The 15,029-nt window shown below is 32.5% G+C and overlaps 1 protein-coding gene across 2 annotated transcripts in view; it reads left to right on the top strand.

The window, feature by feature from the left end:
* Positions 1–749: 749 nt before the first annotated feature.
* The window catches only part of LOC143249458 (disks large-associated protein 5-like), a 29,633-nt gene continuing 15,353 nt past the window's right edge, over positions 750–15,029 (top strand). The window contains exons 1-4 of one of the 2 annotated variants that reach the window (XM_076499339.1): positions 750–838; positions 3,364–3,529; positions 4,720–4,880; positions 9,047–9,163. In XM_076499339.1, the coding sequence (XP_076355454.1) occupies positions 3,412–3,529; positions 4,720–4,880; positions 9,047–9,163 (396 nt within the window). In that variant the 5' untranslated portion in view covers positions 750–838; positions 3,364–3,411. Of the gene's footprint in view, positions 839–863; positions 937–3,363; positions 3,530–4,719; positions 4,881–9,046; positions 9,164–15,029 lie in introns of those variants that run through there. The other variant, XM_076499350.1, reaches the window with a different exon arrangement.

Here is a 15,029-nt window from a genome sequence, read left to right as displayed (position 1 = left end):
TACATTTATCAATTTAAATCTTTCTTGTTAAAAACTTGGTTTGAAACAATGATAAAAATAACAAGAAAAAACAAACAACCCCAAAGCAAATAAATCTCAGTCTATGACATTTTTGCACTTCTTAGGAACTGCGAGTTAATCAAACAGTATGGCACCAACGAAGGCCTGGTATGGCCAGGTGGGTTAAGGCATGCGACTCATAATCTGAGGGTCGCTGGTTCACCTTTACAACCGTGGGGGCGTTATAATGTACGATCAATCCCACTATTTGTTGGTAAAAGAGTAGTCCAAGAGTTGGCAGTGGGTGGTGATGACTAGTAGCATTCCTTCTCGTTTTACGCTGTTAACATATTAAATTAACTTATTTTTCAACGCAGATAGCCCTCGTGTAGTATTGCACAAAATTAAAACAAACAATCAATTATTAGTGGACAAATTAGTGATAAAACATACTTAAATTTGTATGTACTCTCGCATGACCCTAACAAGCCTATTTATAAATTGTGGTGAAGATTCATCCATACCCTGCGAAATAATTACACGAACATAAAACCAACAATATACAATACTGTTATATTTATATAAATTCTAAGTATCACACACTGAGTAACACTCTACTCCTAATTTAGGTTATCTTTATACTTCAATAGTAAATTTGTAATGAAATATTTATTTATTGCAGACTTAGCTGAATATCTTATTATTTTTCAACGCAACCTATTTTGTTCCTGAGGTATATTTGTTTAGTGCGCAGGCGTACCGTTATACCCGCGAAAAGTAACACGAAAGAAATTGTTGAAGTTGAGTGGGTAACGTAACTAGCGTACTTATATAAACGGTAAATTTAGCATTTAAATTTCTTAAGAAAGCACATAGATTATAACACTTTTCAGTGTACATTGAAATCAACGCGCTCGTTAGGAGTTATAATAATATGTAATGTTTTTGTACATTTTAGCACACAAAAGTTGTAACTAAATTGTAATGTAACTTAACTGCATGTATAACTTAGTTATTAAGCAATACTAGTAGTACTACAACTACTTTTACTTTTAATTAGTAATACAATCAGTAAGTCTATAGTAGTACTAAAATCAAAAGTTAGTTCCTAGTTGTTGTTGTGCGGAATGTGCCTGTAATTACTATTTGAGTATTTTTAATCACAATATCGCTATTACTATAGTATTAATAATATTAGTGCTATTAACGTCTAATCAAATCGAGCCTATTTAGCGTTGCATTTATAAGTTGAAACTTGTAAGTTATAAGATGAAATACCCGTCAGTTGACTGGGAATGTTTGAACTAAATTTAAACATTTTAAAGTAATAATGTGAACATACACTTTATTTCAAAATTTAAAAATTAAAACAAAGTTTTTCGTAAACAGCATTTGCAGCTTGATTTCCATCTAATATCAAGGCTCGACATGGTCTGATAGTTAGGGCGCTCGACATGTGATCTGAGAGTCGCAGGTTTGATTCCTGCCCCACCAGCTGTGATCACTCTTTCAGCAGTATGTGCGTTATAATATTAAGTCAATGCCACTGTTCATTGGTTAAAAACGTAGACCAAGATATGGTGGTGAGTGATGATAACTAGCTGCCTTCTATAGTTATTTCTTGTTGATAAATTAGGGATGGCAAATGCAGAAATTCAAAACAAACCAATCCAGTATACCTACAAATAAATATTTAGAGGTGTTCCCACCATCGAAACTTAAAAACTCCATTTCATTGACCATAAGAAAAGAATGGTTGTTTGAGAAACAATCCAACAACTTTAGAATATTCAACATTGTCTAAAGCATCAACCTGTGAAAATTGTTTGAGATTAACTCAATAGTCTGAGAGTTATTAACTAACAGGCTTTACAGAGTAGAAATAGGGTTAAGTTCAGTTTTGGCATTTTAGGATATTACACATAGCTCATTGGGTTTATGTACAAAACTTTGAGTTTGGCTCGGAGAAGTTATCGTTCAAACAAATGCACATTTTGTCTTTGTGTATACATATATAATAGTTTAATTTCTAATTAATCTGTTCATTGTGATACTATTGGTAATAGTATTAATAGATTTTTTTCCTTGGTCATAAGGAATTAAAAAAAAAGTTATTATTCCAGTTGCAAAAAGCTTCAAAATTTTAAGCCCTAGTATGAGTGTTAAAAATCACATTATACCAAACATGTATGTTTTTGTTTTTTTAAATTCTTAATTGTTTCAGAATTGTCTACAATAAAATCTACAATGGCTTAATTATGTGGAACTTGAATAAAGACATAACCTGTTGTGCTTGGTACTTCTCTTATCACTGGTATTAGGAATGTTGGTTTTGCTGATTTACCAGTTTATTTGATGTAATAAAAAAAAAGTTCAGTTACTTTGATCCTAATGTTGTATTTATGTGTATTGTATGTTAATTTTTTATCTTCTAGTAGACTATTATTGTGTTTGTTTTAAAATCTGTATAGTTACATAGTTGATGAAGAAAAAGGAACATTTGTTATTTATTAACTGTATATACCTATTGTTATTTATGGTATGAAATGCAGTGTTTTACATTACTTCTCAATAGCATTGGATGACTTCACTAATTAACTAGTCTCCTGCTGGTCTATGGAATTACAGTGCTAAAATCAGGGGTTCAATTCCCCTTGGTGGACCCATCAAATAACCAAATGTGGCTTTGCTATTAGAAAACACTAATTGATTAACTGTCAGACTCATTAATCCATTATTTTCAACCAATTAATTAGTATTGTTACATGAAAATTGGATAATAGGAATAGTTGAAACTAGAAACTAATTTTTATTAGTTTATTATTTTTGTGACTCCTAGTACTAACTAATCATGCTTAAGGACCTTCAATTAATAAAAAAATAATAACATAATGCCAATATTTTGATAATTTGGAAGCTGAAGTAATCAAATACATTAATTTTGATTAATTGATAATTTTTGTGTCATTAGTTGATTTAATTGTTTATTTTAATAAATGACTATTTTTCATGTCGCTACTCAATATAATAGATGCTGGTAGATAATTGATTAGTTGAGTTTATTGTTGAGCTCTGTTTCTCAATATTTGGTTTGGAGTACATTGTGCAGATTTTATTATTTTATCTTGGATTGCTATATGGATATCTGAAGTTCTATATTTTTGATATTATTTAGCATTGCAAGATATGAACCCACTTAAAAAAAAAGAAAAGAAAATTAGTTTTGATTGGACTATCAGAGAATTTGTAGAATCTCTGAAAATTCCTATTTGTCATATTCATGTTTTTCAAGATTTTAGTATGTGTAAAAGTGACCTATTGTATTTAGATCTTTATAATTGTAAATTAATTTTTTTTTCTCAGAATGAAACTTGAGCTGCATATTTTTATGATCCAGTGTTCAAATTTATCATGAGTGTCCACAACGTTCTGTACTTTCGACAGCAGTTAGCAAATGAAACGGGACGTCTTCAGAAGTTGTGTGAAAGATGGAATGAAACTGCAGAGAAAGCAGATATTCCAGATGAATGCAAGTTCCTTATTTAACAGCAGAATTTAAAATCTTCTTTAGAAATATTAAGTTTTTTTATACATTTCTGAGTTTACAAAAAGATGTATGTATTTATAAGTATTTCCAGAAAAACATCACAGGCAAAAATTCAGTTGATAAAATTAATTTGCATAGTTTTGAAACAGTACATTTGTTTAGAAAGCTTTCTTGCCGAAAAGTTGGTTTATGGGCAATGAATACTCATTTAGCTTTTTATAGTTGGTTAAAATGCTTTTGTTAATAAATCCCTGTACTGTTCAGCTTACTTTTTATAATGTGAAATCCCATCACATTGTACTGCTGAAATGATTTATCAAATGTAAAGCCTACTTTTTCTTGTATATCAAAATTGATATTTAAATAATTGGTATGGTTCAGTATTTGTTACAAAATATGAATAAACCAGTACTCAAATCAGTGATTTTGTTATATGGAAAAATTCTTTGTAATAGCTGAAAAGTAAGAATGTATTTTTGTCTTGTGATGATGTATTTACTTGGGGAGTTTTAAAATTTGTTTTAAAAGTATTATTTATTGATTGATATGTATTATTGATTTTTGTCTTTACATTAAATTTTATATTTTTAAAAAATTTGCACACTTATTTCATTAACCAGCCAGTAAGTTGTATTGCATTGTTGTTTTAATATTTATTTCACATACTAATGCTTCAAGTCATTTAATTTAGGTACAGATTATATATTTTATTTTAATATGATTTGTATCTTGTAACAATTTTTTGTGCAAAAGAAACATTATGAATATAATTTTTGAGAAGTATTTTAGTTCATACTTAATATGTGTAATGAATCATTGGTCTGTTTGTACATTTAATTATTGAAAACTGTCTTTTCTTGTTGATCAGGATTTTGCCAGTGTAGTAATGTTTTTCTTATTTTATGTAAAAGTTACATTTTATGTTTGGTTGGGAACAAGATTAAATTGAGATTATTGATTTGAGTCCTGTGCCTATAATACTAATATGTGCGAGGTAGAAGGTATATGAACTTAATGATTAAACACATTTTCTCAGGAATATATTTCTGTTGCTTTCCATAGGTTGTATTAGTTTCAATTAGGCAGCTTTGGTATATTTGAATATTTTTACTAATTGTTTAGTAATTTATATGTTCTTTATGACATTAGTTAAGTAAATTGGTTTTTAATAGGTTTGGGACAAATTAGACTGGCTGTTGGTCAAGCACAACTTTTAATGGACCAGCGGTTTCATCAGTTTAGTGGCTTGGTTGATAATTGTGAATTTCACAGGGGTGAAAAGAAGACAACTTGTGATGACCTGCAAGGATTTTGGGACATGATTTTTTTTCAGGTATACACTGCACTGTGTCTGGTTTAGTTATTTCATATTTGGTATCATTAAAGCTGATTTTAATTTCTTTTTTAAATTCTATTTAGTTTTTAAAGCAAAATGAAAAATTCTCACAAAATAAATAATGCCATCTAACTGCTTTTTAAAACCTTGAAATGGAAACTACAGATTAAACTAACATTAATGTAGTAAAGGGTTTCTAATTTCTTTTCTCTTAATTTACTGCTATGCATCATATATATTTCTCTAATTTGCCCTTCTCCTTTTAGTTTTAATGTCACGAATGATATAATAGAACAAACTGAATAAGGTAGAATGTAGTTACCTAATGAGTTTTAGTGGATAATGAAAAGTGACTTTCAGGTTGGAACTTGAACTTTGAATCTGTGTTCTATTTTTTCAGTTAATTGGAAGCCAATTCACAAAGATTCTCTTTATCTAACAAAGAGCCATTATAAAACTAAAATAAAAAAAATTCGAAATATAATTGTTCAGTAATCCAGTTGTATCTCAAATTTATTTTGCACAATGAGAACAGTTTTTAATTCATTTCATACTAAGCAAAAACAACCAATATTTCTATATTACCTTAAAGTTTAAGTTTACTTGCAAAATAATTTTTTTTTCCCCCAAAATAGCTATATAGGAAGAATGATTAAAATCTTGAAACATTTATTCTGGTATAGTTATAAAAATGCAGGTTGTTACATGCCGTAGCAATATTTTATTATCATAACAAAATGTGTGGTATTACTGAATTATTTTAATACTATGGATTCATATTATACATATGTTGAAAATATTAAATGAAAATAATTGTGGAGCTTTACCATGTTTGAACAGTCATATTGGCAATGTTTTGTGATGTTCTGACAACTATGTATCTTGACAGTAGCACTGCAACATAATTCCATTGTAAAAGACTATTAGAAGACTGCTATGTCCAAAGTGCACTATTTCTCTCTGAATGTTTTTCATAATTGATATAATATTGCAATTTTTAAGTGCTTATTTCAGCACTACTATTGCAATGAAGTCTACAAGCTCTGCATCCTCATATGGAATAGCATAAATACCTTTTTCAATCTCTGACTTCTTGAGGTATGAGATGACTGAATTGAAGCTGTGTTTGGGAGGTTTTCTGTGTAAATCCACAACCTTCTGGTATCAGTGTAGGTAAAGTCTCTTGATTATGTTATGTATTGTTGCTTGGTACCATGTGTACATCTTTTGCTACTGATCTTTGTGTTTGTAAATTTTTGCATGTTACTAGATGCTGCACTTTGCTTACCATAGCTGAGATATGACTTGTTGCAGGTCACATTTTGATGGTCCTTGTGTTCCAAGTTGATCCCCATTCCTTTTTTCTTTCAGTACCATTGGAACCTCCAAATTACCATTATGAATTACATCTCAGTGATCAAGTTGACTAAGAGCATCAGCTACATTGATTAGTGCCATATAAAATAATGTAATTGAACTAACGAGAAAAATGATCAACTGTTTGTAATTAGTGTCTAATTATTACTTTTTTGATTATTCCAACTATCTAAGTAAGTGATATTTATATTATATGATTTCTCATTATTAGTTTTAATTAGTTCAATGCTGTACAGCTTCATTGATTGTTATGATTCATCAAAATTATGTACTACTCTACCCTAGTACTACTACTATTATAGCATCTTTGCTGCTCTTATGGGAATGTCTCCATCTTTCCCTGTCCTCTGCAACATTATTTTGCCAGATTTATTTCTTGGTCTTACTAATGATGTTCTGTTTGTGGATTTTCCAAACATAAGTCTTTATTGGTCTTTTCTTTTCTGGCAACATGTTCAGCCTGTCTCTTTTTTGGTGCTTTCATGATATTTGTAAGAGGTGTAAATCTGCTAAAATCTATCAACTCTTGATCATGTTCTTTTTTACATCTTTTCTCATCTGCATTCTACACTGGTCCTAAAATTCTTCACAAAACGAAATTTCTAAAAACAGACTTTCTTTCCTAAATATTTAATAAGTGACATTGGTTTAAATCCATTCAGTACAACTACTTTTATAATGGTGTTATGTACTGAATATCAGATTTTCTGTTGACACTTATTTTACTTAGCATCTTTTTTTTAGTTCCAGAACCTTCTTTGTCTACTTGCAATTCTATATGTCACCATTGCTTTTGTATCTCTTGTTACTACAATTTCCTTAGAGATTTATTATTATTATTTAAATACTTTATACTGTTAGCAACATGAAGTCTGTGTAAGGGTTCTTGACTATTATGTGATAATATGGGATAGTTGCTCCATATGTCCATGAAGAATCAGCTTATTGAAATTAGTATTTTTGATTTTGTTAATCTAAGGTTCATAGTAAATAATGAATTAATGGGTCTGGCAATCTACAGTTTGCAAATTCCATTAATCATTCAGCTGTATAATAAAACACAATACCAAACAACAACTTAAATACAGGTATTTCTGAATTTCCTTAAATTCCATTGTCACTTTTAATATATCAAAAAAAATGTTAGTTCATAATATTCAAACTACAGAAACACCATTGAACAAGTTTATGTATTCAAAGTTTAGGAAAAACATATTTAAATGTTAATAGTGTAATGGAATGCACTATAAAATGTGCAATGTACATGTTTAAATAACAATGTTGAGAGAAATTATTACGGAGAATATAAGTATAAACTTTGTATCTCTAAAAGAATAATAAATATCAAATAAAAATAAACTGAGTAAATTAATGCTACAGGGATGAGTTGATATTATTTAGTGTTGGGTAATCATTGAAAATGGAAAGGCTTTCTTCGATGAAGAAAGTGGTTCTCACTGTGTAATCAGAGTAGATCAGTTACTTTTTGCTGAAATTTCAACATGCTTGTGGGCACATTTGTAGGTGGCATGTAGTTTACTTAGACATCTAAAGAATAAGCAATCTCTTTGATGCATCTATTTACTATAAGAAAACATTTACTGGCTTCTATACTTGTTTTGACAGTATCATACCTGTCTCCTTCCAACATAACCTTGTTCTAAATCTTCTAATATATATTCTGACTACTTCTGTTTTCACTCAGAAATTTCAAAATTTTTGAGATAATAGAAAATAATAGTTATCCCCTTAATTTCTTGCACTATCACAGAAAATCTTTTTAACAAATAAAATAGAACCTACCAAAAAGTCACATGCTGTTTCAAAATATTTGTTAATTCTTATCACTCCTTTTATTGACAAGGAAAGTCTTAAACTCAGATATCAAATTAAAAAAAACATATCTACCCACAAATTAAGCTACATTTAGTTTTTACCTTATCATTTAGAATTGAAAATATATTTAAAACCAAATACATTATATCAATTCCTATGCATTTAAATATGACCCACAAATTCGTGCACATGGGAATTTCATCAAGAAGCAGGTTATAAGCTAATTAATCCACCTAAATTTTGTATTCACTTGCAAAGCGAGAATAACAACCACCCCATACCTCTGGAAAATTTTTAAAATTCTTAACTGTGGAACCACAGAAAGAAACCCTCTTTATTTAATAACATCAGTTCATCCCTGTTGCAATTAATTTATTCAAATTGTTTTTATTTGATATTTATTATTGCTTTTAAAGTTTGTCTCTAACCTTACATGCAATCTTTTTTTTATAATTTCTTATAACAGTATTAATTATGAAATGTATGCCATGTTTTATCAAACATTTTATTATACTGTTACAATTTCACTGTGTTCTCTCTAGACTTCTGATTGAATATGGAAACTTTCTCAATGCTAATGCTGTTTTTGCACTTCAATTATTATAAACTAATTTTGTGTTTGAGATATTAATGTTGATGGTAGAATTTAAGTGAATTCTGAAATGTCCACATTAAAGATGCTTTTTGATATGAAACTTTGTAATATCCATTATAAAACTTCATTCAGTTCTATGTTCATCTTTTTTATTGATATTTTGTAGAGAAGTGTTGTTGCATACCCATCCCAAATGGAATAAATTTTCATTGGCATCTTACTATCTACAAAATGGTAAATAATATTACATTCTACCCCAACTTTATAGTGACCGTGTTTGTGACTGTCATTGTAACATCTATTATCTTGATAGATTGATTGAACTTATAATTATTTTAAAACTTTTCTGCTTCAGATAGAAGATGTAAACCAAAAATTCAACAAATTGGAAGAGTTAGAAAAGTCTAAATGGAGTTCTGAACTTGAAGATGACATAAAACATCCAAGAGTTTTCAGTAAAACAGTCACGAAAGTAAGACATCTATGAGTTGCTTTGTTTTTAATATAGTTTTAGTGACAATTTATTTGTACACATAATCTGTGCTGAAGAAGTAAAATATGTTTGCTTGTATTGAATAAAAAAAACATTTCAGATTAGGTAATGACTACACTTTCAAAGTGTTTCAGCATCTCTGTACAGAGGTGTGAATTTAAGCAAGATCTGCATTATAACTTGTTCTGTTGTGTCAACCTATAGTGTGAATGTTTTTAATTTTGTATCTTGTGTGTGTGTGTGTGTTTGTGATGGTTGTGGTAGAATTGCAAAAAATAATGAAACTCAGTATATGGAATTTGTAAGAAAGATTATGAAGGATTGCCTTTTTCAAGTTTTTGATTGCTTCAAGATGAAAACTAAATTATTTTAAAGACAAATGTATTACATTTTGTACAAAGTTGTCTTTGGAATGCTTTACATGAGACTGTTGCAAAAAACTCAAGATATTGGAGCACAGATCTGTAGGATACCATTCTGTATTTAAAAGCTTTCTTGGATTCCTTGGTTTTATTACTCCTAGAGAACCCTTTGCCTCATTTTAATTTCAGAGTAGTTTTTGTGCCATTGGGTAATATATCAGCATGAAAACTTAACATTGGACCAGTTACACTGGACAGCAAAAAACTTTATCTGCTACAATGCAACTTTGTGAATAGTTTAATGATGCTGACTGTGAAATTCATGTTGAAAATTACTGATCCTCCCAGGAAAGGTTCTGTATTTTCAGTTCTCTCCTGGGATCTGAACATTCAACCATGTGTTTGTCATGCATGAAGGGAAGGAGAGGATCCTGGTTGTTAAGTGGTGTCTGGAGCCCTGCAACCTATCACTTTGAACTTGGGGTGGCCTCTCCAGGGTCAGTCGGCTGGTCCTGTTGGGTGAGGATCAATTGCATACCAGTATTGGGCATTCTCAACACATGTTGTGGACATTGTGTCTGATGCTTATATTTGGTTACAGTGCTTACAAAGCCCTAGCTTTGTTGCAGTGTCCTTGTTTGGCATTGGAGTGTGCCCTGTTGTAGGATTCCAGGGTGGATGGGTGGGTCAATGGACAATGGATTTTATTCCTTTGATTGTGGATTCTTCCAAAAAAATATCTAATTGTTAAACAACCATGTCTTGAAGGCTGACCAGCAATCTTCAACTCATTCTTAATCTGTACCTAAATTTTTTATTTTGCATCCCTTGTTAGAGAAAACTTTTGGGTAAATGTCTCTTTCATTCAGAACAGATTGGAAAGGCTTGCTGGTTCTTTAAAGTCAGTTAAGAAGCTACATTCTGTGAACATCTTTTTTGAAACACATACACCAAAACACAGCAAGCTCCTCCTGAATTCATTTCTCTGACTATAATTGCCTCCTTACATTGGTCTGATGGACAAATGCATAGAGGTGTGACACTGCTGATCTAAAAGTACATGCCTGAGCTGTCTTTGTCACTTGATACACCCTTGGACGCCGTAGCCATTTATGTTTCCTTGGGTCTTATCATCATTATTTGTTCTCTTTACATATAATCAATAAGATCTTGATGCTCTCATTGAACAGTTGCTGTCTCCCTTTTTAATCCTGGGGGACTTTAATGGATGTAATCGCTCTGTGGTGGTGCTGATATTAAGGGTAGGGGTCATTCTTTAGAGCATATGCTCTCGAATCACAACCATTATGTCTTCAGTATTGGTTCTTGTACTTATTTTCATGCACCAAGTAAATCTTTTACTGCTATTGATCTCTCTATCTGCTTCCCTTCACTTTTCTCTTGCTTCTCTTGGAGGGTTTACAGTGACCCATGGAGCAGTGATTATTGTCCTATGATTTTGAGGGAGATAGGCTGTAGTTGATGCTATATGATTTGCTTGCTTCAGTGGACACTGACCCAACTTAACTGACTCTCTTTCAGTGCTCTCTCAGAACTTGATCCTGCTGTTGTCTGTATGCCAATGATAGACAACTGTGTAGTAGCAGTGACTGACTGCGTTGTCTAGGCTTCTTAATTTATTGCTAAAATCTTGACATATTTTTCATGGTATCCTTGTCCATGGTGGACTCCTGCCTGCCAGATAGCACAGAGGGCTCAAAAATAAGCCTGGGTTATCTTTCACAGGCATCCCACACTTTCAAACTGCATTACTTTTAGCAAGCTCATGTATATGCTTGACAGGTAAGACGAAAAGCCAGAAGGAATCTTGAATTAAACTCACAACTAACATCTCTTTTACCACCAGTTCCAAAATTACATTGGGCAAGATTTGGAAGTTTCGTGGGCATTATGCTTTCCTCCCCTTTTTGATATTGCTCTCAAATGGCCAGGAAGTCACTGATGCCAAAAGTATCATCAGTATTCAAAGCAGAAGTTTTTTTCATGCATTTAGCATTTCTGTTTCATCCCCTACCTTCTCAGACATCAAGTCTCAGGCAGAGCATTTGTCTCTTTCCTTTTGGGCCAATCGTCTCTGACTACAATCACTCTTTTACACTGGTGGAAATCAAGCTTGCTTTTCTTTTGTTTGACAGTACATTGATTGTACCTGATATGCACTATGAGATGCATTGCCATCTCTCTCCTGCCTCTCTGGCTATTCTTCTATTTGTCTCTAACTGGATCTGGCAGGAAAATGTTTTTTCTGATGCTTGGTGTCAGGCTATTGTCCTCCCTTTCTCTAAGCCTGGGAAGGGATCCCAGGATTCCTTCAAACTGTTGTCCAATTGCTTCAATGAGCTGTGTCTGTAAGATCTTAGAGAGGATAGTTAATGCTCTTCTTGTTTGGTTTCTTGAATCAAACAACCTCCTCTCGCCCACCCAATGTGAGTTCTGACAACAGTGCTCCATTATGGACTACCTGATTTGACTTGAAATGTCGATCAGAGAAACCTTTCTCAAGTGACAGTATCTTGTTTCTGTATTCTTTGACCTTCAGAGGGTTAATAATACTATGTGGAGGTATGTCATTTTGTGACACTTCACTTATATTGGTTTTGTGATCATTTACCGGTTTTAATTAAAAGTTTTTAATTGACTAGCAATTCCATGTCTGTGTGGGCTCAATGCTTTCCTGTTCTTTTCCACGGGAACTTGGAGTTTCTCAGAGCTGTGTCTTGAGTGTTACACATTTCATTATGAAAGTTAATGCCATCAATGGATAACTCCCCATACAGTTGCAGATGGTCTTTATGTTAACAACTTCCTTATCTTGTGTGAGGTTTATTGAATACCAGCTACAGACTTCCCTCAGCTGTTTGCTGAACTGGACCACAGCAAATGATTTTACTTTTTCTTGCTCTAAAACTGTTTGCATACACTTCTGCTGCCAACTAAATATTCACTCCAATCCTGAGCTCCATCTCAGAGAAGTTGTGCTTCCTGTGGTTCTTGAGATAGAGTTCTTGGGGCTTATCTTTGACTGTAAACTGACCTTTATTCCACACATCAAGCAGCTATGTGTCAAGTGTACAAGGGCACTGAACTTCCTCCTTGTCCTTCCTTCCATCTTTTGAGTAGCAGATCAATGTTCTGTTTTAAAGATCTATTGTGCCCTCATTTGATCGAAACTGGACTATAGGCTTATGGTCTATGGTTCTGTCAGTACTTTGGCCTTGAAGATATTGGACCCCATTCATCAACTAAAGCTTTGGCTTTGCACGGTGTCTTTCTGCACTTTTCCAGTCTAGAGTTTGTATACTAAGTCTCATAAACGTCCTCTACAACTCTGCCATTTGCAACTTTCTGTACTGTGCATTTCAAAGCTTTGATCTTTACCACAGCATCCCATCTGGGGTTATGTTTTCTTTCCTCACTAGGTTATGCTCCTTTGGAATAGATGGTCTCCCATTCTTCCCTTTGGCCTTTTATATACAGGCACAGCAGGCTGAGTTGGGTGTGTCACTGGATGACACTACTGTCTCCACTGATCAGCCCATCCTGCCACGGCTTATTTCCATTCCTACCTGTGACCTTTCGTTGAGTCATCAGAGGAAGGTGGATACTCTCAATTGGAAGTAATGTTTTGTTTTTGCTAAACGTCTTTTGAATCATCCTTCCATTCCCATTTATATGGGAGATTCGAAATCAGGTGTCTCTGTGGGCTCTTCCATGGTTTGTTGTAGTTTGGTGGTTGTATACAGGATCCCTTCTACAGTTTTTGTCTTCACTGTCAAATTGTATGCCATTTATCTTGCTTCAGGTCATGTTGGAACTAGTCAGTACTGACTCACTTAGCTTTCTTCTGGCCTTGGAATCACTTCACCTGAGTTCTTATCCTGTTCTTGTGGATATACAAAACTGACTGGCCCATTTTATCCAGTTTTTCTGGATGCCAGGCCACATCAGTATTCGTGGGAAAGAGCTTGCTGACACTGCAGCTAACTTTGTCTGCTCAGGTCCTATTACTGTCATGCCTATCCCATATTTGGACTATGGTCCTGCATTAAAGACTTGGCTTTGCACCAGTTTGCAGTTGATTTGGAGTTATAAGACGTTTTTCCAAATGAAACCTTCTGATGTTTTTTGGCCATCTTGTTTCAGTAAGGATTGGAAGAAGGAAGTTGCCCAAGCTAGACTATGCATTGGTCACAGTTTTTAAACTCTGTTTTCTTTTATCTGGGACTGATACACCAATTTGTGATCTTTGTGACATTTAATTTACAACAGTCAACATTTTGCTGTTATTGCTGTGAGTGGCAGCACCATTTTAGACATGCATTATTTACTACAGGTTTACCTCTGATATTGGATTGTGTCATTTGTGGTGGTGACTTTAATTGTGTTTTTTAAGTTTTTATGAGCCATTGGTCTTTTTAATTTCATTTTTTAATATTTTATCTGAATTTTGGATGATAGTTTTAACTCTATTTTTAAATTTTATAAAAAATATTGTTTTTCATAATTTAGATTGTTTGGCACTAACTGCCCATTTGTTTTGCACCAATAAATTCCAACTAAGAAACCCACTGTGTTGCTCCAGTGCTCTGTGGATTCTACCTTTTAGGGATATGCATATCATTGTGGTAGTTATGATACGTATCTAGAAATGAAAGTTTTATCAACAATTTGTAACAAAGTTTGACAGTTCTATCTGTAATTTATTTTCTACATAACTAACATTATCTTATTTAAGTACTTCATACTTTACAATGCTTTTTCAAATTCTTAGGTTTGATCAACTAACTGGCAGCTGGTGAGAAAAAAAAAGTTAATATCTGTATCTATTTTGTTATTGTTAATTTATATTACTTTAGATGTAATATTTTTGATAAAAGAAATGAAGATAACATGCATTACTCAATACTCATCTTCTTTTATTGAATCATTAATTTTTAGGAAAAATATATTATTAGAAATTCTAATTTTTCTGTATAAAAGACAGTGTTCACTGATAACTTGCCAAGTTTTATGAAGGTACATTAATCACATCAGATAATGTATTGATACAATCATATTGCAGTATAATACTTGTATTATCTCTGTATCACTACACCTTTATTACCTATACAAAGAAATTCATCTGTAATTTCTTTCTCTGCATTTGGCCCTCCATTATCTATAATGTGGGATTTTTGTTGTTTATGGTGCAGACGTGACTAGTGTTTCTGATGTTAACATTTTTTTTTATCTTTACCTGATAATGGATTTCAGAGAGATACTCTTTGTACCAACTCCCACCCTTCCTTCACACTTCCCTTGCATTAGTTTGCCTTGTCAAGAATGAACTTTGGTTCAAGTATTAGTGCTAAGGAGAATATTGTACATGGAAGATGTTTTGTCCTCCTACTGATAGACAGCTGTGGTCTAATGACGATTGTATCATAGGTAAGTGCAGTACCTTTTGATGCATGTATGTTTGG

Source organism: Tachypleus tridentatus, chromosome 1 (genome assembly GCF_004210375.1).
Source record: "Tachypleus tridentatus isolate NWPU-2018 chromosome 1, ASM421037v1, whole genome shotgun sequence".
NCBI lineage: Eukaryota > Metazoa > Arthropoda > Merostomata > Xiphosura > Limulidae > Tachypleus > Tachypleus tridentatus.
The sequence above is the reverse complement of the archived record's forward strand: the minus strand, read 5'-3'. Positions and strand labels throughout refer to the sequence as shown.